The following is a 27,057-nucleotide window of genomic DNA, read 5'->3' on the forward strand; positions in this document are numbered from 1 at the left end:
GATAGTTTATGAATGAGTTCATAGACGGTCTGAACGAGATGTCTGTCTCTCCAAGGCTGGTGTGTTCACTCACTGGCTTTATTTTAGAAATATATTGTTTATTGATTTCAGAGAGGAAGGGAGAGGGAGATAGAAACATCAATGATGAGAGAGAATCATCGATCGGCTGCCTCCTGCACGCCCCCTACTGGGGATCAAGCCCACAACCCGGGTATGTGCCCTGACCAGGAATCAAACCATGCTCAATCACTGAGCCACGCTGGCTGGGCACTGGCTTTGTTTTAGGTGAACCACCAGGGAGCTGGCTGTTAGAATGGGTGTCCCCCAAAGGGCAGAATAAAAAGCACTTTATTTGGGGGAGGTGGGATAGTTTAATTTCTTTAGCCAAAAGCCCTCTGATATTTTGCCTAAGGGTGAGTGCCAGACAGTCTCTGCTCTGGGCAGGTGGGGGGTCTTGGGGAGTGGGGTGGGGGCAATTTCATGTATTTACCTTCAGATTATCCCCATTTTCAGCCCTTCCCTCATACTTCCCATCTCCATCTCTGGGCCTCTGGTGACCCGACTGGCTCCCTCCCTGGCTGCCGCTCCCTGAGTGGTGTCCCTGGCTCTCCTGCCACTGTGAACACTTCCTGTTGTTTTTTGCTTCCAGAAATTTCTCACCCATTGTCATCACCCTTTCTCTTACATCTGCTTCACTGTTATGAGTTTGTACCTTATTTTGTTCCTTTATTCCTTCACTTTCATGCTAGAGATCCTGGGAAAGAGGGGAGATATAAACATGTATGCTCTTGAGGTCCAAACCAAGCTAAAGCTACTTTTTTTGGGTGGTTAATCCTCACCCAAGGATATTTTCTCCATTGACTTTAGAGAGCATGGAAGGGACGGGGAGAGACACACAGAGAGAAACATCGCTGTGAGAGCGACATTGCTTGGTTGCCTCCTGCATGTACTCTGACCGTGGCTGGAGATAGAACCTGAAACCCAGGTACATGCCCTTGACCAGAAATCAAGCCCACAACTCTTCAGTGCTTAGACCAACGCTCTAACTACTGAGCAAAACTGGCTAGGGCACTACTTTTGAAAATAGTTGGTTTCCTCAAACCAGATTGTGAATGGAAATTATTAGTAATCCCCCCTCCCCAAAATACCCAACTCTGGATGGCCTCATTTTGGCATGTGTTGCCCCTGGCTCCAGCTGTCTAGACCATGCAGTCAAGAGAGTCTTCAACTGCCCAGCCAGTGTGGCTCAGTGGTTGAGCATGAACCCATGAGCCAGGAGCTCACGGTTCGATTCCCAGTCAGGGCACATGCCAGGGCTGTGGGCTTGGTCCCCAGTGTGGGGCATGCAGGAGGCAGCTGATCAGTGATTCTCTCTCATCATTGATGTTTCTCTCTCCCTTCCTCTCTGATATCAATAAGTAAATATATACATATATATATATTCCTCAACTGAGGGACTGGAGATCCGCATTCTGACCCCTGCCTTGCCACTGCCTCCCGCTGCCTCCCCTGGCTCAGCCACTCCACCTCTCAGGATGCCCTTGCTGTGATGGGTCGGCTGTGAGCTGTGCTTTGGCAGGATTCGGGTGGGTGCTTGGAGAGCAGCCCAGCCTCCTTCCTCAGGCAGTGGGGAGCAGGTGGGCCAGAGATGGGCCCCAAGTGCAGAGGAGGGGGATTTGAGGCTGAGCTGAGGCTTCTGCAGCAGCAGGCTGCTCTAGCTGCTCCCCCTTCCGCCCACTCTCTTCCCATCATGGCTGAGCCTCCATCCCTCTTCCTCCAGCAGAGGGAGGCAAGAAGGGATGGCTGGAAAGCCAGTTCCATCCTCCTGTTCTCTCTCTGTCACCGTGCTGCGCTGCGCTGCAGTACCTGTGCCTAACTCCACCTTGTCCTTCTCGTGCTCTCCTCTTCCATCCTGAGTGATTATCTCTTCCAGAAGCACTCCCTGAATGCTCATGGCACGCGGGGGGGGGGGGGGCGGGGGGTTCCTTGGGTTGCACTGTGTGGAAGGGGGAGGGGAGGGAAAGAGGCCAAGCTTACGGGCTGATATGGGAGATGAAGTGCCGTTTAGCTCTGGCATGGCAGAAGGAAGCCGCAGCTGTGGTGGTTAAAAGCATTGGTTTTGGAGTCAGACAGAAACCCAGATTTGAATCGCAGCTGCACAACTTATTAGCTGTGTGACTCTAGGTAGATCACATTGCTATTCTGAGCCTCAATTTTCACAGTTATACAGTGTGAAGAAGAATAACTACCTTGCACAGCCCAGCCAGTGTGGCTCAGTGGTTGAGCGTCGACCTATGTATGAATCAGGAGGTCGTGGTTCAATTCCCCATCAGGGCACATGCCTGGGTTGCAGGCTTGATCCCCCAGTGTGGGGTGTGCAGGAGGCAGCCGATCCATGATTCTCTCTCATCATTGATGTTTCTACCTCTCCCTTCCTCTCTGAAATCAATAAAAATACATTTTTTTTAAAAAAAATTACTACCTTGCACAGCTATTTTGAAGATAAAACAAGCCTAGGACCATTGTGGGTGCTTAATAAATAGTCACTTAATTCTTTTGGGTTATTAGAAGGCAGAATACGCTAAGGACCAAATAAAGCCTGCTTTAGTGATTGAAAGGAGTTGGGGTTAAAGAAGACAGCATTTGGCCTTATCACCCCTTGGGCCGAGCCCCCCAGAGGCTCCCCAGCAATTACTAGTACACAATGTAGTTCACACTCTTGCCTGGTGTTGAAGGCTCTCTTCGTTGTAGTGTCTGCCTGTCTTTCTTCTCTTTAAAAGGAAAATTTGAAGTGATACTTGCCTCTTTATTTCCTGAAAGAGAAATTTTTAAAGTGATAGAAAGATCTGTCCTTTGAAGTATGAAGCAATCATTGTCATCATCATCATCACCATCCTTTCCATCCCTGAAATTGTCCAATGAGTCGTGGTAACAAGTACTATAGGAAGAGTAATCAGAAGCAAAAAGCTTTTGAGTCATAATCACGATTCCATTATATTCTGATTGACATCCTGAGAAAAATGGTTCCCTTATCCATAAAATGGAGATGAATATACCTATGTATTTTGGTTGACAAAAATAAGAGGAGATTATAGACACAAAGTGCTTAATACATATTAGATTTTCCATAGATGTTGGTTTCTTCTTTTGGTATATGGATAATCAAGAATTAAAAGTTTTAAATTGCAAAAAAAAAAAAAAAATAGAAAGAAAAGAAAAAGGAAGCAAAAAGCTAACTAGTTGCAGAAACAACCGTGGCCTTCGTTTTGCATCCCCACCACCATCTTGGCCTTGATGTGTGGATCCATTGCTGAAAGCAGTTACATTATCCAATAAGCTTTTTGATTTGTCCTGTGGTTCATCTAGTTATTCTTTCCTTTTAATAAATCTTTATAAGATTTTCTTGCATGTCACCATTACGTCATCCACCTGACTTCACTACCTGCCTACTTGTCATTTCTAGGTCTAATTCCTGATTCAGATGGGCCCCTTAGAAAGGTTTTTACTTTCACCTTCCACATGGTTGTGATTTAGGTGGCACTTGAACTTGGGAGGCAGCTTTGCTTCTCCCCTAGTGCTTTCCCACTTCCTGGCCACCACAAGTAGGTCTCCACACCACTTATGGTCCAGGAAAGAGCTCTTGTGTGTACCTTCGGGTCAGACCACAGCCCCACACACCTTTCTAGCCACTCTGTTCCCTTCATGACCTTGCACTCCAGTTGTACTGATCTGTCTAGGGTTCCCTAATCATAGTGGACTCCTTTATGCTTTCATGCCTATGTCCCAGCTGTTCTCCTAGCCAAGAATGCCTTTGTGCCCCTATCTACATGGCAGATAGCTGCTCCATTGCTGAAGAACATCTTCACACTGTTCCAGGCACTGGGATACAGTGAACAAAACCAACAAAACCTCTGCCCTGAGGAGCAGACATTCTAGTGTGTGAATGCAGGGGGCAGGGACAGACAAGAAACAAACAAGAAGATACAAAATATGTCAAATAGTGGTAAGCGCTATGGAGACAAATAAGGCTGGGTAGGGTGGGTGGGGAGTGCAGAAGCCCAGTCAACTCCACCATAGTCAGTATTCACCAGACCATTATTAAGCAGCCTTTTCTCATTTAAGCATTTTCCAATGTTATTACATATTCATTACAACCATAATCCTTTCAACAACTTTATCGGATTAGTGGTTTTATTACCTCTATTATATTGATGAACAAACTGTGCCTTAGAGATGTAAGGCACATCGTTAGGAGGGGCTGAGCTGGGATTTAAACCCAGCCTGTCTGACCCAACGCCTGTACTCACAACCACTAAACCATTGTGCCCCCCAGCAAGCCTCACAACAACTCTGTGAAGTTGGAATTATTATACCTATGTTATAGTTGGGGACACTGAGGTTCAGAGAGGGGAAGGGACTCATCCACAGTTGCACAGCAAACAAATTGATTTGAACCCACATCGGTCCACCACTCAAGGCTAGGCCCTTCTACAAACCCTGAGGCTTAGGAGGGATCCATGGACTTGCCTGCCTCTGTATTTCTGGGTACCAGGCAAGGTACAGTTGAAGCCCTTGGTCCTTCACCCTTCTCTTCCCACCTGTGGTTTAAATGGAACTTTGAAATGTGTATGGACACCCTAGGCCACATCCAAGCCCCATCTATTTCTCCTTCCACTTGGCCACCCATTAGGTCTAGCATATGGACCTGGATAGTAAGACCATAAAATTCCTACAAGTAAGATGAAGAACTATAGACAGGCAATTCTGGGGTCCTGGGTACCTGGAGTGCAGTCTGGAAGAGAGAGGGCCAAAGGTCCTGATGGACATATTCCCTTTGCCCCACAGACCCTTTACCTCATGGAGGAGGGCCTCTAAAGTGTGGGGTCCAGTGTAGGGACCTCTGTTTCCCAGTACAGCCTATGACAGTGTGACTTGCCCTAGGCTGGGCTCCATGAGCCCCTTTTAGCTTCCTGCGCTGGGTCCTGCTTTGCAGTGAGGATGGGGTGGTGTTCCATGGGCCCGGGCCTTCAGGGTCTCTGGCCAGTGAAGAACTGCGCCTTCCCAGCAAGCACTGCTAAATGTGTACACATACCCTTAGGTCCCCTTCACAGTAATTTTTGTTCATAGCACTCTCAGGATAGTTATCTTCCTTTTTTTTTTAAGAGCTTTTCAAAATTATAATTTAATGTATTCTTCCATTAGAAAATTTTAAAATCTTGGGAAAGTAGAGGAGAAAACCATTACCCATCATTACAACACACAAAGGCAGCCACTCTGAACATTTCCCTTGTTCTCTGCATTCTTTTCATACAGTTGAAATGATTCAGCATTCAAGGAAAAAAAAATGATTCTTGCTTTTTTGTTTGAGCATTTCTCTTTGTCACTGCATATTCTTCATAAGCAATTGTTTTTAATGACATCATTTTTAATGGCAAGGATATACCATATGTACTTAACCATCCTCTGAATATAGACTGTAGAAGCTGAGCATATATATATATATATATATCTTTTTTTTTTCTACTAATTTAAACCAGGCTACAGTGGGCATCTTTGCACATACAGATTTTCCGGGACTTACAACTTTTAGGGAACTGGCCTTATATAGGAACAATTGCATTCAGCTTATTTCCCTTTCTAGATAGTCCCTCTGGCTGTTCTGATTCATTCTTATAGTCGTTCATTTATTCATTAATCCCATCACCTCGTATTTGCTCTGTACCACTGTGGACCAGATGCTGGGAACTGGGGATATGGACATGACTAAGACACAGCCCCAGGCCAGCAGGAAGAGTCTGCAGGGAGAGTCAGGCATGGAAATGGACACTTTCAGAATAGTTTGATCAGAGCTGTGATAGAGTCAAGCAAAGGATCCCATGGGAGAACAGAGGAAGGTCTCCTCGTCCAGCCTAGGGACATTAAGACAAGCTCCCTGGAGGAGGTCCAAATAAGTCCCTGGAGGAAGAGTAGCAGTTGGCTGGAATAAGAAGGGGAACTTCCGCCGAAGCCGGTTTGGCTCAGTGGATAGAGCGTCGGTCTGCGGACTGGAGGGTCCCAGGTTCAATTCCGGTCAAGGGCATGTACCTTGGTTGCGGGCACATACCCAGTGGGGGGTGTGCAGGAGGCAGCTGGTCGATGTCTCTCTCTCTCATCGATGTTTCTAGCTCTCAGAGGGAGGGTAGGGGAGGGTGGGGGTAAAGGGGAGAGATCAACCAAAGGACTTGTGTGCAAGCATATGCGCCTAACCAGCGGTTGGGGACAACAGGGGGGTGGGGGCATGTGTGGGGAGGGGGGTGGGATGGGAATGGGGGCATGAGGACAAATATGTGATACCTTAATCAATAAAGAAATTTAAAAAAAAAAAAAAGAAGAAGGGGAACTTCCTGTTAAACACAACAAATTGAATAAATTTATCTCTGTTGCTTCCCCAAATCCTACTGAAATATGAGTAAAGGAATAAAAAAGGTAGAAACACATAAGTTTGGAAATGCTGATCAGAAGTAAACTATTCCATCCAGAAAGCCCAATAAATGCTCAGGATTCAGAGATGTTATGAACCACAAGGCAGGGTGAAGTGTGGAACTGAAAACAAGAATATTGAAAATCTGTTAACAGACTCTCTTGGTCTTAGCTGATCATCTGGCTACCTAAGGTTTGGGGTTTGATCATCCCTTCCCCAACCCTATTTAGTCAGGGATGCACCCCCTATTCTGTAGCCAGAGGTTGATTCTTTGAAGAAATTGAAGCTACTAGTAAGAGGCTCTGGGCTTGGGGTCACCAGGCACAATGGAGGATGGGGTGAAACAGGGCTGCAAGCAAAGGGATCTGCATCCTAAAACAGTGGGTCCCCAACTTCCTTCTCCACTTCCAGGACAACAAAGTCAGGACCACACAAAAGGACAAAGGAGGCTTCTCTAGGGAAACTGACAGGCCCCAGAAAAAGGCCTCCAAAAGAAGACATTTTGCCGTCTTCCAACAAAAGAACAGGTTCGCAGCTCAGTAACACTGTAGTGAAGCCTATCACCTGGCAAGCGCCATCTACATACAGAAATTCCCATCAGCTTGTTAGTGTCATGGGAACTTAACACCAAGGATCACCAGCCAAGGACCCTTAAAATAGGTTTACTTCATTTCATGTAAATTAAACCTCAGTAAAACAAATTTTTTAAAAACCCAGACATTACGTAGCCAGATGATCAGCTAGTACAGGCTATTTGAGGAAGATAGTCAACCTGCAAGAATGACCAAAAAAGCAAGCAAGCAAACATAACAAAAGAGCTTGGAAGGAACAGAGGTAATGAAAGGAGGAGAAGAAATCTGGGAAATAAAAGATAGTGAAAGCCAAAATAAATATTTCAACAGAAGGACTAGAAAATAAAAGGTGAAATGTCCTAGGAAGCAGAATAACAAGACGAAGAGATGGACAACAGAAGAGAAAAGATAAGAAAATTGGAGGATCAATTGAGGAATGTCAACATCCAACAATAGGAGTTCCAGAAATAGAGAATATGGAGGAGACAGCAGGAAAGAAATGATCAAAGACCTAATACAAGAACATGTCCAGAACCAAAGGAATGAAAATCCCACTCAAAATAACTGATAAAATGATCCATACCAAGGTATGCACCTGTGAAATAGCAGGGATAAATGGAAGATACTAAAAGCTTCCAGAGAAAAATCATGTGATATACAAAGGATCAAGAAAAAGAATAACATTGGACTTCTCAACAGCAAACTGGAAGCTAGGAGACAATGGAGCAGTGTTCTCAAAATTCTGAGGGGACATTACTTCCAACTTAGAAGTCTATACTCAGTTGATATCAATCAAAGGTGAGGGTGTAATAAAGACATTCTCAGACATGGAAGATCAAAAGAGTTTATGGCCCCTGCCTCCTTTCTCAGGAAGCAGTAGAGAAAATGCTCCAGTGAAATACAAATACGAATTCAGAAGAAAAAAAAAAAAAAAGGCCAAGGAATCTAGGAAACAGTTAATCCAACACAGAACCTCAGGGCTGTGTGGAAGGGAGAAGATCTTAGGGCAACCTTGTTCAGGCCTAGAGAGGAACCAGTCTGGATTGCTGTGGGAATGATGTCTCCAAAGGCGGGGGTGGGGGGAATATCTGATGGATTACCTGTGTCAAAACATATTGAGAGGAGAATTACACTCAATAATTGATCATATATATGAGGAAAACTATGCAAGCAATAATAATAACAACGATAATAAGAATAGTAATCAACACTAGGGAAAAGAAAAAGTTATATGGCAAAGGAAATGTAATTATAGTATATGATATGATTTATCCACTGTTAGTATCAAGGCAGTCATAATAATGGAAACCACTAATATTGATTTAACCAAAACTTTGTGATATGACTATAGTGGTAGAATGAGAGAAGGGGATGTGTACGCCTACATGAAAACTGGGGGCTGGAGGTGGAAGTGTGTATAAGAGAGCTGTATCCTCTCCCTGAATAGTAGGAATTCCATACATAATACATAAAACTAAAAACTAAATCAGGAAATTGAAGTATGCGTGTGTTCTTTAGAAATGAGGAGGTAAATAGCCAAAAAGCAGTTAAAAGACTTGAAAACTGTCTCTGAGAGTGGGAGTTGGGGGAGGACGGGTAGAGTGGGGAATTTGTGTTTTTTTGTTATAATCCTTGCAATACAGTGTGATGGGGAAATCTATATACATGTATTACTTGGGTAAAAATAAAAATTTAAAAGGACAAAAAAATCAAACACAGATTAGCAATATGAGCATCTACTTTAGAAATATGAACACAAAATCAGAAAAAAATAACTAAAACAGTTGACAAAAAGGCCATTATTTTTGTTAAGATCCTTTTACAATTTGACTTTTCAAGCTATTTCACATGTCACTTTAATAAAATTAAAAATAATTTTGAAGATCATAGAGAGGGCCAAGAGTGTTCCAAGTAGCAAGTACCAAATGTGCTTTAAAAAAAGTAGCCCGTCCTGTGTGACTCAGTGGTTGAGCATCGACCTATGAACCAGGAGGTCACGGTTCGATTCCCTGTCAGAGCACGTGCCTGGGTTGTGGGCGTGATCTCCAGTGTGGGGTGTGCAGGAGGCAGTCAGTGATTCTCTCTCATCATTGATGTTTCTATCTCTCTCTCCCTCTCCCTTCCTCTCTGAAATCAATAAAAACACGTATTTTTAAAAGCAGATGGAAGGGCAGAGGGAGATTTAGAGCTTTGGAGAGCCTGGGCTTGACCAGCAGTAATGTTGATGGGAAAATTACTGAATGACAGAAGCAGAAGAACCCTATCAACTGGTTTGCGCTTTAGAGAAGGGAGTCGTCCATTGAAGAGACTTGCGGTTAGATAAAGTGATGTTTGGGAGAGGAGGTGCCTGGCTGTCCCCAGCACTGGATCTCAGCTTTTGGAGAGACTTACATGATTCCTGGGTCAGTCTTTCTCCTCAGGACGCTTCTGGGAGGAGCCCTGTTCACAGTTGCCTTTTAGGTCTCCTTTAAAAAAAATCTATCATTGGTCTCCAATTTCCTTTCATGTTTTTTTAGACATGTTACTCGAATCCTGGCTTGAGGACCAGTCTCCAGTCTGTTTCTTTTTTAAAAAAATATATGTTTTTATTGACTTCAGAGATGAAGGAGAGAGAGAGAGAGAGAGAGAGAGAGAGAGAGAGAGAGAGAGAGAGAGAGAAACATCAAAGATGAGAGAGAATCATTGGTCAGCTGCCTCCTGCACGCCCCACACTGGGGACTGAGCCTGCAACCTGGGCATGTGTCCTGACTGGGAATGGAACTGTGACCTCCTGGTTCATAGGTTGACACTCAACCACTGAGACACACTGGCCAGGCCAGTCTGTTTGTTTCAGGTAACTTTGAATATCTTGTTTCTGATGCATTTTATGTGTTTTTTTAAATAAATAGTTTAGTTCCCAGAGGACAACCTTATTTATCTAATTCCAGAGAGCCTTATAGTTTCCCCAGGTGCTGTTGATAAATTGCTTAGAGGATAAAAAACCAGAGACAGGGAATCCAGTCAGGAGGTGAGGACAGGAACCCCAATATGAATATTGAGGGCCTACATTCTGCCCTTGTCATCCCATAAGTTCCCAAAAGTTCGGGAACTTTCTATATTTTGCCACTTATTCTTCCATCTTCCAGATTGTCCCTTGTCCCTGGAAGCAGCAATATCAAAATCCTTGGTCAGGTTACATGCCTGAGTTTTTGGTTCAGATAATACGGTCACTATACTCATAGGCTTCAATATGTTGGTTTAGTGAGCATCACTCCTGAGGATGAGAATTCGCATAGCTTAGCCTTTGAGAAGGCTGGGGTCCTAAGTGGCCTTTCATTAGAGAAGACTGTGGGACTAGCAGGAGAAATCCATTTCTCCTGATGTGGATTGAAAAGGGAGGCTTGCTACCTGGGTCTTTGCTTCTTTATGTACACAGCTGACCATGGTTGATAAAAGAGAGAACTTTGGGATTCTGAATGTTTTAGGTCCTGAAAATTGTTCAGAACTCAACTAACACAGCCCCATTGTTTTGTAGATGAGGAACCAAGGTCCAGAGAGCAGGTGACTTGTCCAAGTCTACATAGGCTGCCAGTTAGGGAAGGAGCCATAATAGAACCCAGCATTCTTTCTGAGTCTGTGTTGCCCCCGAAAAGAATGGCAGGCCAGCCCTAGCCAGTTTGGCTCAGTGGATAGAGTGTTGGCCTGCGGACTGATGGGTCTCGGGTTTGATTCTGGTCAAGGGCATGTACCTTGGTTGCAGACTCCTCCCCAGCCCAGGCCCTGGTCGGGCTCGTGCAAGAGGCAACCAATCGATGTGTTTCTCTCACATCGATGTTCCCCTGGTGTGGAAGTACCCCACATTGAGGGTCATATCACGCCATATACCCCCAAACTAGTAAAAATCAGTCCACAGTGAAGAGAACTGACTAATTCACTCTGCGTCACTGCTGGAACGGAGATCTTTTGCTCCCCCTAGCTGCCATGTTGAGGACTAACATCTCTCAGAAGAAAGGGCCCTGGAGAGGAAGGGTCTGTTACTTTGGGGAACCAGGATAAAGAAAGCCAACCTAACTGCACGCAATTGCCCAACCCTGAGCCACTGGTACAGTGGAGCCTGGTGGTAGGAACACAAGCTTTGGGGTTCAGACCAAGTTCCCCTTACTTGTGCAACGTGGGGTGAATCATTTCAACTTCTCTTAGTCTCAGTTTCATCATCTTAGAATTGGATGGGTAACTCCCGTTTTGCAGGATCAAAGGAAATAATGTACAAAAAGAGACAGACACCCTGCCTGGTATGCAGTAGGTGCTGAGTGATTGTTCCCACGAGAGTGGAGATGAGTACCTACATCGCTCTCAAATAGATTGGGGCAGGGGCCCAGTCTGTGAGCTCCTTGAGGGTTTGTATTCCCGGGTCAGGACCTAGTTACAGTGGGCTGCATAAGTATGTGTTGGGGTTTGGGGTTGGGGTGGGATAGCGAGGAGACTGGCCTGCCTGGAGCAGAGGTTTAATGTTAGGGACAGAGGCTGAGGGGCTTGGCTTCCATTCTGTTGGTAGTTGGGGAGTCACTGAAGTGATGCTCACCTTATACATGCAAATAATTGGACCAGGGCTCAGAAGCAATCTTGTTGCTGCCGAGTCAGATGGAAAGTTTTAGCGTGAAAAGGTGCTCTGTGGTCCTGGCCCTTCATCCCTTTAGGAGGCAGCAAAAGGTAAAGGTTTGACCCATGGTCATGCACCCTGTACCTGGCACTGTGCTAGGCCAAGCCTCACTGCTCCATCCACAAGGGGCGGGATTCTTATCATCCCACCCCCATTTCACAAGTGAAAAGGCTGAGGCTGGACAGAGGGAATGCCTTCCCCAGGATTATGTAGCTAGTACTAGTAAGTAGCGGAATGAAGTACTGAACTCACCCACTCTCTGAGCTCCGGCGCCCTGATGCTTGCCTGCCTCACCTCGCTGGGTGGTGTGCCTTTCACTCCCCCAACAAATGTTCTCTTCTGAGGTCTCCCTGCTTCCTGTGGGTCCCTTTCTCATTTTATTTATTTTTTAATATGTATTTTTATTTATTTCAGAGAGGAAGGGGAAGATAGATAGATAGATAGATGATAGATAGATAGATAGATAGATAGATAGATAGATAGATAGATAGATAGAAACATCCATGATGAGAGAGAATCATCGATTGGCTGCCTCCTGCAAGCCCCTTCCTGAGGATCAAACCCACAACCCGAGCATGTGCCCTTGACCAGAATCAAATCATGACCTCCTGGTTCATAGGTCAACGCTCAACCATGGAGCCATGCTGGCCAGGCTCTCTCATTTTATACTCAGCATAGCTGACGCTCCCCTCACTTAAGATTGCATCATGGTTCTCTCACCTGAGGACAGAGCCTGCAATGTGTTCATCTCTGTCCCTTCTGCAGTGTGTCATGGTTGGGGGAGGAGGAAAAGAAGGAGAAAGAAGACAATAGGGGATGAAGAAGGCACTTCCCACACTGTCCCACTTTTTCCAAGTTCCCTGGTCCTTCTTCCTGCCCTTCCCCACCCCCAACGCATCAACATCAACGCACTATGTTCCTTCCTAACCCCCTTCCCCTGCACACAGGCGAGGAGGAGCAGCGGAAGGGTGTGGCTCAGATTTCACTCATCCCCTCATTTCCCTCAAAGCTGTCCCCACTCCATTCTCTTTTGTCGCCCTTCCGTTGCCTCTGAGGGGGCCTCACAATGAAGAAGGCAGACCAATGTAGTAGAAAGGAGCTCAGCAGCTGACTCACCCTCTCAGCCTTGTTCTCTTCCTCTGGAAAATAAGCAGGTTGGACCAAGCAATTGGCAAAGCCTTTTCTATGTTGTTAATAATACCTGGCATTTGTCTGCTGGGTTCTAAAGGGCTTAATCATCCCAACAGCCCTGTGAGACTTGGCCTCATGTTACAAGTGGGGAGACTGAGGCTCAGATTCCGAGAGGGGAAGGACTGGTAAGTGGCAGAGCTGATATCTGAGGCTCAGTCTGTTGTTCAAAGCTTGGACTTTGCCCCTGCCCACAGCTGCAGCTGCCACTCAGCTACTCTGAGGAAGGCCTCACTCCTCACCGTGACTCACCAGGCACACATGGTTGGTTCATGACATCTCTTTTTTTAAAATATATGTTTTTATTGATTTCAGAGAGGAAAGGAGAGGGAGAGAGAAATAGAAACATCAATGATGAGAGAGAATCATTGAGTGGCTGCCTCCTGCACACACCCCCACTGGGGATAGAGCCCACAACCAGGGCCTATGCCCTGACTGGGAATCAAACCATGATCTGCCCTACCTGGTTTGGCTCAGTGGATAGAGTGTCAGCCTGCGGACTGAAGGGTCCCGGGTTCGGTTCTGGTCAAGGGCATGTACCTGGGTTGCGGGCTCAATCCCCAGTGGGGGGCATGCAGGAAGCAGCAGATCAGTGATTCTCTCTCATCATTGATGTTTCTAATGTTTCTATCTCTCTCCCTCTCCCTTCCTCTCTGAAATCAATAAAAATATATTTAAAAAACAAAACAAAAAAGAAACCATGATCTGGTTCATAGGTTGATGCTCAACCACTGAGCCATGCCAGCTGGGTGGTTCCTGGCGTCTCTTTGACCTCACCTCCAACCACTCTTTCCCTCACTCACTCCACCCCAGCCACACTGTCCTCCTCCCTGTCCCAAACTGGCCAGGCCCTTTGCCATCTCAAGCTCTTTGCACCAGCTCTTTGCTCTCCCTGAAATACCTTACTCCTCATTTTCATGATGCATGTTAGCCTTCAAGGACACTGCATAGGGCAGAGGGAGAAGAGGTGAGAGCATATGCTGACTGTCATTTTTCTTTCTCTGTTTCTCTTTTAGATCGGATGGTGAGAATTCCAGAACAGTCAGGTCAGTACCTCCTTTCTTTAATAGTGATTGGGAGATGGGACAGGGACTGGGGTGGGGGCCTTTGGTTTGTTACTTCGGGATCCATGGGCAGAAGTGGGGGCCAACTCCAAGGGTTTTGTCCCGTTGGTATTAGGGGCGCTGTGGAGTGGGGTGGGGGGCTGGCAGGTATGGGGAGGGGGTTGAAACTGTTCCTCAGTCTTTCTAACCCTAGCTGATTCGGGGCTGGGCTGAACCCCCAAGGGGTTCCTGGGAGCTGCCCAGATGGGAAAGTTGACCCGCAGAGAGTTCAGCTCTGGCCCTGGGACCTTTTCAACCTTCTCCTCCCCGGAGAAGAGGGCACGGTAAATGTGAGGCTTCCCTGGTCTGGCTCTCATGCCCCACCCTGAACAACTCTAGCCCTGAGTTAGTGGGATTTGGATGGACTTTTGATGTGACGCATTCTACATATTAGAAATATACATTATGGTGACAAGCGCACATTTTTGTGTGTGTGTGTGTGCTTGCTAAAAAGGTTTGCAAGTTTCAGTAAGTTTTCAGGGTGTGATAAATCTGCCACTTCAGTAGGTGGGAGTAAAACTGGGTTAGAGACAAGGGCTATTTGTGCATTTCCCAGGCCTTAAACCATCAGAAGCTTCATGAAGACAAGTGTTAAGTGAAGGGGCTAAGTGGGAATGATGGGGGTTTCAGAGGAGGGCCCATTAGTCTTAGCATTCAGGTAGGGAGTGATGGGGTGGGCCTCTGAGATGAGATGGGCCCAGATGACAGAGGCATGGGATGGGCACGCTAGATCCCAGTCAAGGCTGTGACCGGCATATACAGAACCTTTGGGAAGAGTAGAATCCACTGAGTGGGTCAGTTGGAGGAATGTTCTCTTTCCACGGGGCTCCTTCAGCCCATCACCAGGGTTTCCGGCTCAGTGAGCAGAGCACAGGTTGGATTCAGCCCCCACTCATGCCCTCTTGGCTGTGAACCCTTGTGCAGGGCACAGCTTGTCCAACCATATGCAGCAGCCCAGGCCCTGGCATCCAGGCAGTGGATGCGGGAGAGGGCAGAGGAGCCTAGCATACAGACAGAGGTGCAGAAAGACATACTGTGCCTTAGCATCCCAGGCAGAGCGGTGGGGGGGGGGGGGAGCACACTGATGCCCAAGGCCAAGGCCGGGGCTGTGGAATGGGACAACACTTGGGCCATCAGGAAATCAAGGGGAATGAGATGTCCGGCCCAGTGAATATGACAAGACACAGTCCCTGCAGTGCACGCAGCAAAAGATATGGCATGGGCACAGCCAATCCTAGCATTTGTTATTATTTTTTAAATATATTTTTATTGGTTTCAGAGAGGAAGGGAGTGGGAGAGAGGGATAGAAACATCCATGATGAGAGAGAATCATCGATCAGCTGCCTCCTGCAGGCCCCACACTGGGGATTGAGCCCACAACCTGGGCATGTGCCCTGACCGGGAATCGAACCGTGAGCTCCTGGTTCATAGGTCGACGCTCAACCACTGAGCCACACCAGCCAGGCTGTCCTAGCATTTAGGAAGGCACTGGTCTCAAAAAGGACCGGGATCCCACTGTCCCACTGTGGGCTTAGAGAAAGGCAGTTTGGGCTTCCTTCCTGTTGATGTGCCTGCTACTTGTTGAGGGACAGATTGACAGTGTCTCTCCCTCTGTGCTCTTCCCAGCAGGGGAGTTCCCGTGACCTGGAGCTCAGGGTATTTAGTAATTATCATAATCATAAGTCATATGGTGATATAAGTTGGGTCTTTACAGCTTACTGAAGTTGTCAACGACTTTCCTTTGTTTGATCCTCCCAGTGACACTGTAGGCGGAACCTGGGCTGGCCTTATCATCACTGTTTTACAGTTGAGGCAACTGTGGCTCAGCCTGGTTTGCCCAAAGACACGCCACTAATATTTGGCTGAGCCTGGATTCAAACCCAGGTCTGCCTGGCACACAGCCCAGAGCCCGGCCCACGTCGTCCCTGCGGGAGCTGTGGGAAGCCTTGCAGATCATAGTAATCCTCCTCAGCCTCCTCCTAATATTAGGAATAATAGCAGTTATCATTTGCTCCTCGCATGCTAAGAAATCTGAACATGTTCTTATTTCATGCTCACAGCAGCCCTATTAGACATGGATTAGGATCCCTGATTTACAGATGAGGTTCCCGAGAGGGTCAGTGATGCCCATGGAAAGAAGAGCAGTGGGGCTGAAAGGCATCATTCTGACTCACACCCTGGGCTGTCTGGTTCCAAAGCCAGTGTCTGCATTTGGGCCCACAGTCGAGAAGCTACAGGGCCCTTGAGAACTCAGCAATTGGAGAAGCAAGGGTCAAACCTAGGTTGTCGAAGGGACCTGAGACATAGCATTTGTGGGGCAAGATGATGCAAACACAGTGGGAGCCAGGGCTAGGTGGGCTGTCTGAGGATGCTCTCAGTACCTGCATGTCAATTTTAAAAAAATACATGTTTGTTGATTTTAGAGAGGGGAAGAGAGAGAGAGAGAGAGAGAGAGAGAGAGAGAGAGAGAGATCAATGATGAGAGAGAATCATTGATTGGCTGCCTCCTGCACGCCCCTCACTGGGGATGGAGCCCACCCACACCCTGGGCATGTGCCCTGACTGGGAACTGAACCGAGACCTCCTGGTTCATATGTTGACACTCAACCACTGAGCCACACTGGCTTGGCCTGCATGTAAATTCTTGAACTCCAGTTATGGGTCAGGGATGGCTTCCGGGAGAAGGTGGCATCTAAGCTGGGCTGTGGAGGATGGACACGCAGATTCTGCATACGGAGGGCATTGCTGGCACTGGAACCAGCATGCCCAGGAAGTGAGGGTGGACTTACAGATGGTGGCAGTCAGTTGGGCTAAAACAGATCTGGGCAGGGAAGGCTCAAATGTTCAAGATCAGAACGCTGGGCAGGGCTGGGTCCCAGACGCCTTCTGTCGCCAGGGAGGAGCCGGGGAAGTTTGGAGGACAGTCTGGGCTCCCCAGAAAAGCAAGGGAAGCAAAGGGCTCCATTTATGGTTAGGTCACTTTCTAAATATGTGACTTCATTTTTTGTTTTTTTAATCTGCACCCAAGGCTATTTTTTCCATTGATTTTGTTTTGTTGGCTTGTTTTGAGAGAGGGGGGAGGGGAGGGAGGAAGGGGGAGAGAGAAACACCGATGTGAGAGAGACACATCGATTGGTTGCCTCCCACATGTGCCCTCCCCACACACTGGGTCCTGGGATCAAGCCTGCGACCGAGGTATGTGCCCTTGATCAGGAATCAAACCGGCGACCCTTTGGTCTGCAGGCTGACGCTGTAACCACTGAGCAAATGTGCCAGGGCTAGATATGTGACTTTGGACAACTCTGTTCATCCCTTGGAGCCCCAGTGCCCTCCTCTAATGAACAGCGTGTGCGTGTGAAGGGGAAAGGTTAGGAGGGTAGCAGGAACACCAAGGAGAGGGATTAGGCCGAGGCTGTGTTGGAAGTAGAACAGCAAGGAATGAGCATCATTGGTGGATTGAAAACACCCCCCCCCACCCCCCCTACCCCCTTGGCAAGGCCCAGGCCTGAGGGCTTCCAAGCACGGAATGCCAGAGGAAGTGTGGAGTCTATCTAATTAGAGCTGAACAGCTGGTAGAAGGTGCCTGGACTTCCTGCAGATCAGTGAGAAGTTGTCAGACCTGCTGGCACCTTAAGCCAAGGTCCAGAGAGGGACTGGCAATGGCTCAAGTTCCCGAAGCTAGCTCTCAGCAGAGCCTGCTTCCTTGCTGTGTGTTCTTGGTGAAGCCACTTCACTTCTCTGATCCTTATTTGTTTCCTCATCGGTGAAATGAGGATAATGATTCTGACTTCCTTGGGTTGATGAGAGAACTTACAGTAAATCGATGCTCAGCACCAATCAGTGGCTAACACATTGGAGAGCCCTCTGCCTTCTCCTAGCCCAGTGGTCGGCAAACGCATTAGTCAACAGAGCCAAATAGCAACAGTACAACGATTGAAATGTCTTTGGAGAGCCACATTTTTTAAACTTAAACTTCTTCTAACGCCACTTCTTCAACATAGACTCGCCCAGGCCGTGGTATTTTGTGGAAGAGCCACCCTCAAGGGGCCAAAGAACCGCATGTGGCTCTCGAGCCGCGGTTTGCAGACCACTGTCCTAACCTAATCCACTGTCAGTGCTCAATAAGGAAAAAGGTGAAGTGTAGAACTTGAAACAGAGGGGCAGGGAGGAGGGGGTCCCAGGCCTGGAGGCACTGCCTCTGCAGTTAGGGTCAGACTGGAATTGGGGAGTGAGTGGGGGGACCAGGGACCAGGCTGGGGTTGCTGCCCGCAAGATTGAGAGCTGGAGGAGGTGGCCTGTTGCTAAGGAAGGAGGGAGGGGGAGGGGAGCTGCCGATACCCTTGGAGCTGGGATGTCCCCATGGCAACAGGAGCCGCTGCAACCTCAGGGAGGAGAGGTGGGAGGAGCAGCCATTGCTGGCTCTGCTCCCAGAGGAGGCCTCCCACTCTGGGCCTCAGTGCCCCCATCTGTCCAGCGGGACTTGGGATTAGATCATCTCTAAAATTCTTCCTTGGGCTGACCTCCTGGGAATCTGGGGTGGCTGAGACCTCACAGACGACTCTCCGTGGTTCCCGCATTCACAAGTGCAAGACAGGGCCCGTGCCCAGAGCTGCACTGCCTCCTCTCCTGCTGCCTGCTGTTCGCTGCTGCCTGGGTGCCCGCCCCGTCCAGCAGTCCGTTCCCATCACTTCCTTTGCCTGGAATCTTGTCACTTACAGCCCCGCCCGCCCAATGTGCTCTGGGGCCCAACTCCAGTCCTGCCCATTCTGGGAAGCCCTCCCTGCCCGCCTCCTCCCTCCTGGGCTTCTTCGGCTCCCAAGGTCTGAGCTCCTGCTGCTATCCCTAGCAATCAGTGCTGCAGCTCATCAAGCCGCTTCTGGGAGCTGGGCTCCACGCGGGACACTTGACAGGCGAAAGCCTTTACAGTAGATCGATGGTGTCATATCGCAGATCCCATTTTACATGACAGACAGCGCCCTGAGAGCTTGTGACTTGTCTGCGGTTCTCTGGGTGCTGTGTGATGGAGCCAGGCCTGGAATTTGGCTCTGTAAGTGCTGCCCCCACCCCCATCCCCCACCCCTGTTCGGCCTCCCCCTGGGCCTGAGGTGGGTGTTAGCAACAGCACTTTCTAGGTGATGGCTAAAGCTGTGCTGGGTACTTCATCTATTCTCTCATTGAATCCTCACAACAATCCTATAGGGCATATATTCTTGTCATTTTACAAATGAGGAAACCGAGGCTTAGAGGACTAAAATGATTCTCCCCGTGGCAGAATTAGAATAGGAATCCAGAGTTGCAGCGACCACACTGTGCTATAGCGGGGTTAACCCAGTAATATTCCAGAATATTGCAGAGCATCCCCTATGTACCAGGCCTATGTTGTGGGATCCTTGGGGCGAGAGAGAGAGAGAGAGAGAGAGAGAGAGAGAGAGAGAGAGAGATCCAGAGTGGGGTGCAAACACAGATGAGCCGGCTCTGACAAGCCCCAATGGCAGTGTGGTGCCCAGGAGAACCCGTCGTAAGGATGAGAGTCTGGAGGGGGCAGAGTTGGAATCTGACAGTGGGACAGAGGAGGAGGGAGGTGGGGGAAGTTGGGTAATTTTCCCAAAGAAGGTACCTTTCCAGGAAGCTCACTAGAGATAAGAAGGGGTAAGAGGGTCCTCCCCCCCCTTCCTGTCTGCATTCCTGTGCCCCCGCCTGGCCCAGCTCCAGGAAGTGGGTGACCCCTAAACTGGCTGTGTGCCTGGTTGGCACCAAAATAAACCTCTCTCTTCCCCTCCCCTCACTTCTGTCCCCTCTGTCCTGGCTTTAATTAGCAGCCCTGGGGATGAGTCACTTGGTAGTTGGGGAGGGAGGCTGCGCAGCATCCAGTCAAACCTCCACTCCTGGCCCCAGCCTTTTGGGCAGCGCTACTGCGTTCACGCATGTGGGAGCTCCCTGCCCCTGTGTTCATGCATGTGCATGCTCCCTGCCTCTGCGTTCATGCATGTGGGAGCTCCCTGCCCCTGTGTTCATGCATGTGCATGCTCCCTGCCCCTGCGTTCATGCATGTGGGAGCTCCCTGCCTCTGCGTTCATGAATGTGGATGCTCCCTGCCCCCGCGTTCATGCATGTGGGTGCTCCCTGCCCCTACGTTCATGCATGTGGGTACTCCCTGCCTCTGCGTTCATGCATGTGGGTGCTCCCTGCCTCTGCGTTCATGCATGTGGGAGCTCCCTGCCTCTGCGTTCATGCATGTGGATGCTCCCTGCCTCTGCGTTCATGCATGTAGGTGCTCCCTGCCCCTGCGTTCATGCATGTGGGAGCTCCCTGCCTCTGCGTTCATGCATGTGGATGCTCCCTGCCCCCGCGTTCATGCATGTGGGTGCTCCCTGCCCCCGCGTTCATGCATGTGGGTGCTCCCTGCCCCTACGTTCATGCATCTGGGTGCTCCCTGCCTCTGCGTTCATGCATGTGGGTGCTCCCTGCCTCTGCGTTCATGCATGTGGGTGCTCCCTGCTGGCCGGCCGGCCCTGTCTGTGTGCTGTGAAGAGCGCAGTGGCAGTGCTGCATGCTAGCGCGGCCATGCATGTCCGGGTGTCCAGATAGGAGCATATCTGGTTGTCGCTGCCTTTGTTTCTGTGTGCCACTGGATGTCAATGTGTGCGCACGTGTGGCTTCAGCATTTGTCTGTGGTAGAAAGTGTCAGGGAATGAGGGAGCATTAGGGTGAACAAACACAACTGCTTTATCATTGCATTCACCCCTCCCTACATAAGTGTTCTTTTTTAACATATATTTTTTATTGATTTCAGAGAGGAAGAGAGGTAGAAACATCAATGATGAGAGGGAGTGAGTCATTGATCGGCTGCCTCCTGCATGCCCCACACTGGGGATAGAGCCCGGAACCTGGGCATGTGTCCTAACCGGGAATCGAACTGTGTCCTCCTGGTTCATAGGTCAATGCTCTACCACTGAGCCACACTGACCGGGCCATAAGTGTTCTTTATCGTTTTTGCCTGTGCAAACTCTGCACTTATATGCCCAATTTTCCCTTCTTTTAGCCCGGGTACACTTTGTTGCGGGTACATATTCAGACTCAGTCAAGAATAAAGGGTAGGGGGACCTCTTGCAAGGCTACATCTCATGGAATCTAAGAACAGTATATGAAGTATAGCCAGGCCACACGCCAGCTGGAAGTGGGACCAAGAAGTCAAGGACCAAAGAACCAAGATTGCGTGCTCTCTTTCTCTGTCTCTGTCTCTCTCCCTTCTTCCTTCTCCCTTCTCCCTTCCTCTCTCTCTCTCTCTCTCTCTCTCCATTTCTGGGGCCTATGTCTTGACTCTCACCTCTCATGGCTTGCCTGGTCCCTGTCATCTCTTTGTCACTGACTCCTCTCTCTGGCTTGGCTGCCTCTGCTTTCACACACAACCTTCCAGCTTCAGGGTCTACCCCCCTATGATCACAGCATTTCTGTCTAGCCTATGGTCACACGAGGTGACAAGGGGCTGTAGGTGGGAGTCAATTCTCTTTGAAGTGGGTAAGGGTAGAGAGATCAAATGCTCGATACTTGGTCTTCTACAGTGACCACAGCTTTTATGTGTCCACAGTGAGATTGGAGCCTGGGTAGCAGTCAGCTCAGAGACCCACCCACAATATAAGATTGCCCATTCACCAAGGTTTTGGTTCCTACTGTAATGCAAATAGATCTTTGCTCACTAGGCTTTCAAATATCAGGCTTTTGCATCAGAACACCCTGTTTCACCAAAAAAAAATCCCCCCTTATTACCATTGCTCCCAGTATGTGGTGATTTTCATAGCCTCAGAATGATGGGCATAATGTTACCCGTGGTACAGCTGCTACCAAGTTCTTGGTTGCTTCAGGAATTTTTACATTTTATTAGTGCAGTGACTGAATTTATAGTTACCTGCAGTATGTAATTACAAGCGCACATTATCAATATTATCAGCTTGATGCTTGAGCTTAGTTTTCCATGAATACAAACCCTGCAGTTTTTGCATTAATTACAGAGGGAATTAATGACCCCTTAGACAAGTTTTCACCTATGAGTAAAGAGTTTGGAACCAGCGGTGCCTGTAATGACTGGTCTCCAGACGCCGGGGCAATGCCTGCAGCTCTGACCTCAGCCCTGGCCTCGAATTCTCTGGCTGAGGCTAGAGGCTGCGCCCCTCCTCCTTGGGAGCCTCCTGTTTCCGGTCTGTCACATAGCAGATGCTGTTGTTATTTCTAATAAAACAGTAAAAAATTATGCTGTTCACCCAGCTGGTGTGGTTCACTGGTTGAGCGTCAACCCATGAACCAGGAGGTCACAGTTTGATTCCCGGTCAGAACACATACCCGGGTTGTGGGCTCGATCCCCAGGGTGGGGTGTGCAGGAGGCAGCCGATCAATGATTCTCATCATTGATGTTTCTATCTCTCTTTCTCTCTCCCTTCCTCTCTGAAATGAATAATAATAGTAATAATAAAGAACAAAACAAATGAACTAAGAAAACACGGAGAACATTAAAAAAATGATACTTTTCTTATTATTGTTAAAACCATCTTTCACATGTAAATGGTAAACCCGAGTGGGTGAGATCATCCCCAGCTCCAGGCAGAGTCTCCTTCCCTCCCTTTTTTCACTATTCCAAATATTAACAATTTTTTTGATTTCAGAAATGTCTACTATGTATCAGGCACTGTTAGCACTCAACACATATTCTCTTCAATCGTCCTGGCCGCCCTACTAAGTTGTGGTGATCGCATCCACTTTTTAAATTGCAAACAAAAGAAAACTAGAGAGGTAAAGTCACTTGTTAGAGGTCATCCATCCATTTATTCAATCATTCACTTAAGGATGATGTGCCAGGCACTAATGTGCTAAATTAAACGCAGTTGGTCACAATGATGAGTAATAACAGAGTCCAGAGTCCTCCTCTGAGGAAACTCACTGTCTTGTAGGGAAACAGGGAAGGAAACAGACAATTACAGACAATTACAGGGAAGTGAAGGATGCTGTGGGAGCACCTCGGAAATATACCCAACCCAGCCTGAGGGACAGGGCGGTTTCTCCAAGCTGACATCTAAGCTGAGAGTTGGTAGATGAGTAGAAGTTAGCCAGGTGAGCTGTGGGGGTGGGGTGAGGTGAAGTGGCCAGTGTTGCAGACAGAGCAAAACAATGTATGCTAGGGCTGTGGGAGGGGTACTTGGCATTGCATTTGTGAATTACGAAGGCTGTGTGTGCAGTAGGATGGCCCTGTCCTGACAAGTGGTGTGGAAAGGGGGCAGAAAGTGAATTGGGGGCTGGAACAGGGACCCTGGTCAATGAGGCCCAGAGCTGAGGAGCTCCAGAACCCAAGAGCAGTTTCCATGCTTCAGGGTTCCTTGGAGACAGGAAGTTTGCATACCAGGCCCTGGAGCCCGCCTGGCCAGCATCAGGCCTGGATTCCAGAGGCGACAGTGCCCTCTAGTGTCCACAAGCCCATCTTGCAGCCTCCATCTCTGTGGATTGTGTCTCCAACCAACACCTTACTGACTTGTGTGATTGGGTGCCCTGTGTTGAACAATGGGGACACTGAGATGAATAAGACCGAGCTCCTGGCTCAGAAGAGGCAACAGACAGTGCCGAGAGAAGTACAGGGTGGGAAGGACACAGGGGAGGGGTCAGAGCAGGTTCCCAGAGGACCACAACCTCTGAGAACAAGGGGGAGCTAAAGAGGTAGGGTGGTGGCAGTGGGGCGGGGTGGTGGGGAAGGGCCTTTTGAGTGGAGGGAAGGCACAGGCAAAGATAGGCTGACAGCAGAGTGACTGACAATTGCAAGCACTCCTGTCTGGGTGGAGCACAGGGTGAAGATGGGGGAAGGCTGAGACTAGCTGGAGATGGGAGAGGTAGGGGCCAGCTCACAGAAGGTTCTAGAATGCCTTGCAGTTGCTCGGCTTAGGCACTTGTGAATGGACTCATAGAAAGAGCTTCCCTATTCTTTTAGGATCACAAACCCATCTGGGATCTGATGAAAGTTATACTCTCCCTGGAAACATGCTGTTACGCATTAATATTTGTCATACAGCTTCAGTGGCTTCTGAGACACCCCGTATGCCTATCCATGAACCACAGGCTGCCAAACTGTTCTTAGCATACACACTAAAACATTATTGTGGCCTCCTGCATGATTAGGCCCCTGCCCACATCTCTAGTCTCACCTCTCTTCTCTTAGCTTTTTCCATTCAGCCCCTTTGGCCTCTTTGCAGTTCCTAGAAATAGCCCCTCAGGTCCTTTGCCCAAGTTATTTCCTCTGCCTGGAACATTCTCTCCTGCTACCTCCGCTTTTGCCCATCTTAACTCCATTAGTTGTTGAACATCTGTTTCCTCTCACTCGAATATAAGCTCCATGAGATCAGGACATTGACTACCCTTAGTCACTGCTTGTCTAACCCCAAGCCCAGCGCCTGGTCTGCAGGCTCTGTGAACAAGGGAATGAAGGCCTGGCCAGTGCCCTGTGGCCAGGTCAATGTCCTCACCCGTAATTCCTTCTTCCCTTCAGTCTCTGGCGGGTCATCACATGAGTCTACCCAACATGTTCACATAGTCTGAATTCCAAGAGTGGCCTGGATTAAGAGAGATTTCCCTAGCCATTGTCCCACCCCCGAAACAAACAGCCTTCCCATGGGTCTCTCTGGCTTCTCTGGGAGAAGGGACCGACTTAGGCTCAAGCTGAGATACTTCCTCATGTGCTCATTCATCTCACTGAATCCTCACAAGAACCCGGGAGGCAGGAATAGCCACTTGTCTTTTATAGATGAACTAGAGGCCTGGTGCACGGATTCGTGCACTGGTGGGGTCTCTCAGCCTGGCCTGTGGGGATTGGGCCGAAACCAGCCTGGTGCACGGATTTGTCCAGGGTATGTCTGGCCCGTCTCGCCCAGTCCTGATCAGCCGGACCCCAGCAGCAAGCTAACCTACCGGTCGGAGCATCTGCCCCTTGGTGGTCAGTGCACGTCATAGCAACTGGTCGAACAATCGAACGAACTGTTGGACACTTAGCATATTAGGTTTTTATTATATAGGATAAATTGATCCTCAGAGGGGTTACCAGCTGAAAAGTGGTTGACCTGGGACTTGTACTCAGCTCTCCCAGGCACCAAAATGAAGGCTCTTGGCCTCACCAGAGAGGGGAAGGGACTTGCCCAAGGTCACACAGCATCAGCTTTAGGGCCAGGACTGGAATTTCCATCTCTCAGCTCCTGCCAGGCCAAGAGGTGGGTTGGGCCAGAGGTGCAGCTCTTAGCACTGTAACTGCAAATGGGCACCAGGTGTAGCTACGTCAGGAACTAGAGTTGCTAAAGGAGAGAGAAAAGAACAGGCACTGAGTCCAGAGTCCAGAGAACCAAGGATCTTTAGGGGTGGGCAGAAGAGGCCACAAAGGGCCTATAGATGCCAACTTTGTGGTGGTTTGGAGGGCCTATCTCTCTCCGCAGCTTTGGCTTTCTTGAGAGGAACCAGCTGCCCCAGCAGGGAAGCAGGAAGGCTGGCCTGTTGCCTGTCAGCTCCTATTCCTTCTGGATCACTGGCCCCCTGGACCCTCCCAGGGCTGCCTTCTGCTCAGAACAGCCAGGGGCCTGGGCTCTGGGGCAGTGAAAGGACAGGGATGCTCTGAGCTGGATCTGGGGTGCTGCTCAGGAGCCCGCATCCTTCAGATCCTCCACATTCTCTCCTTTGGCCAGCCCCGCCCATTCTGTGGTAGGTAATTGGGGAGTCAGGGCCTAGGTTCTAGTCTGCCCAGCTGTGGGAATGTGAGGAAGACTCTTTTCTTCCCCTCCCCAGGCCTCAGTTTCCCTTTCTGTAAGACCAGGTGGGGCCACTTCCTTGGCAAAACAGCCTCTTGATTGTGAAGGGCATTTCTTCTGATTTTTGTCCTTCTCTGCAGGGAGCTTTTCTCTCAGCCAGTGCAGAAAACAACACCGAATGAATGAGGACTTATTGCAGTGCTCAAGAATATTGGCCAGGGCCAGTCTGATTTCCCAAAATGAGTGCTTTGAATTTTACGGGATCCGGAGCCTCCCAGAGCAACCAAATGGTCTCTTTAGCCGTGCTCAAGATGAGGGTGTGTGAAAGGGCCTCTATGGAAAGGTTGCTGTGTTCACAAGGCAGCGATACGGCTGAGGGGACAGATTCCAGGTTTGGAAATGGCCAAACCAGGTCCTGATCTTGGGGATCTGCCACCTCCTGGCTGTGTGACCTGTGCCATGTTGCCATCTCCATTTTCTCTTGAGAACAGTGCTGTTGACGCGTACTTGACAGGGTGCTTGGGTGGAGGTGCACATAGGGAGCCCAGCCTGGGGTTTGGCCCATCCGAGCCACTGTGGGCTCACAAACCAGCTTCCTCTTACCAGGACTTCCCAAACCTCCTGGGGGAGCAAGGGAAAGAGCAAAGTTTCCAGTTGCAGTCTGGCCTACAGCCCAGCTGGCCTGGCCCCGCCTCTTTGGTTCCTCCTTCTAGGGAAGGGCTGGGGAGGAGGGTTTGGTGACACGGTGGAGGCACCGCCCAGGGCCAGGGGGCCTGCCCTCCGGACAGGTCCGGATCCATGGAGCCCCCCGGGAGGAGTAGCAGGTAGGAACCTGGGTCCCCGCAACCCCTGCAGCCTGACCCCCTCCCTTCCTGCTCAGGCCTGGACCTGGTCCCTGGGCTGCTGATTCAGCAGCCTCCTGGCTTCCTGGTTCCTGGCTCCCCTCTTGGACTCTTGGAGGCCTTTGGCCTGGGGGAGGGAGCCCGCTCCAGTGGGGAAGCCCGTAGACATCAGGGTGCCCAGCGCCGTAAAGACCCCGGAGGCCCAAGCAGGGCAGTCCGTGGCCAGGAGGGGTGTGATTGGTAGCTGATCTGGGGTGCTAGCCTGGCCCAGCACTGCAGGGCTCCAGATAGCTGCTGAGATTCCTTGATACCAACATTCCAGCAGCTGAAGAGTCTCTGAGTCTCAGGATTAAGGAGATAAGGGGCCGAGGACTATGGGCGGGTGACTGGCACATGGGTAGCAGCTGAGACTGTCATTCTGGTGTTGACGATGATTCAGAGGCTCTGATAAGAGTCTCAGATTCCAAGATTCTAAAGGTTCTAAGTTT

At 49.2% G+C, this 27,057-nt stretch overlaps 1 protein-coding gene across 7 annotated transcripts in view; it reads left to right on the plus strand.

Moving 5' to 3' along the window:
• IQSEC2 (IQ motif and Sec7 domain ArfGEF 2) overlaps positions 1-27,057 on the plus strand; it is an 84,980-nt gene that overhangs the window by 13,308 nt on the left and 44,615 nt on the right. For 4 of the 7 annotated variants that reach the window (XM_079764835.1, XM_079764829.1, XM_079764833.1 and 1 more), the window contains exon 2: positions 13,876-13,905. In XM_079764835.1, coding sequence (XP_079620961.1) covers positions 13,876-13,905 — 30 coding nt within the window. Of the gene's footprint in view, positions 1-13,875; positions 13,906-26,445; positions 26,552-27,057 lie in introns of those variants that run through there. The other 3 variants (XM_079764830.1, XM_079764834.1, XM_079764831.1) reach the window with 2 other exon arrangements.

The sequence above is a fragment of the Cnephaeus nilssonii genome (assembly GCF_951640355.1).
Source record: "Cnephaeus nilssonii genome assembly, chromosome: X".
In the NCBI taxonomy this organism is placed as follows: Eukaryota; Metazoa; Chordata; class Mammalia; order Chiroptera; family Vespertilionidae; genus Cnephaeus; species Cnephaeus nilssonii.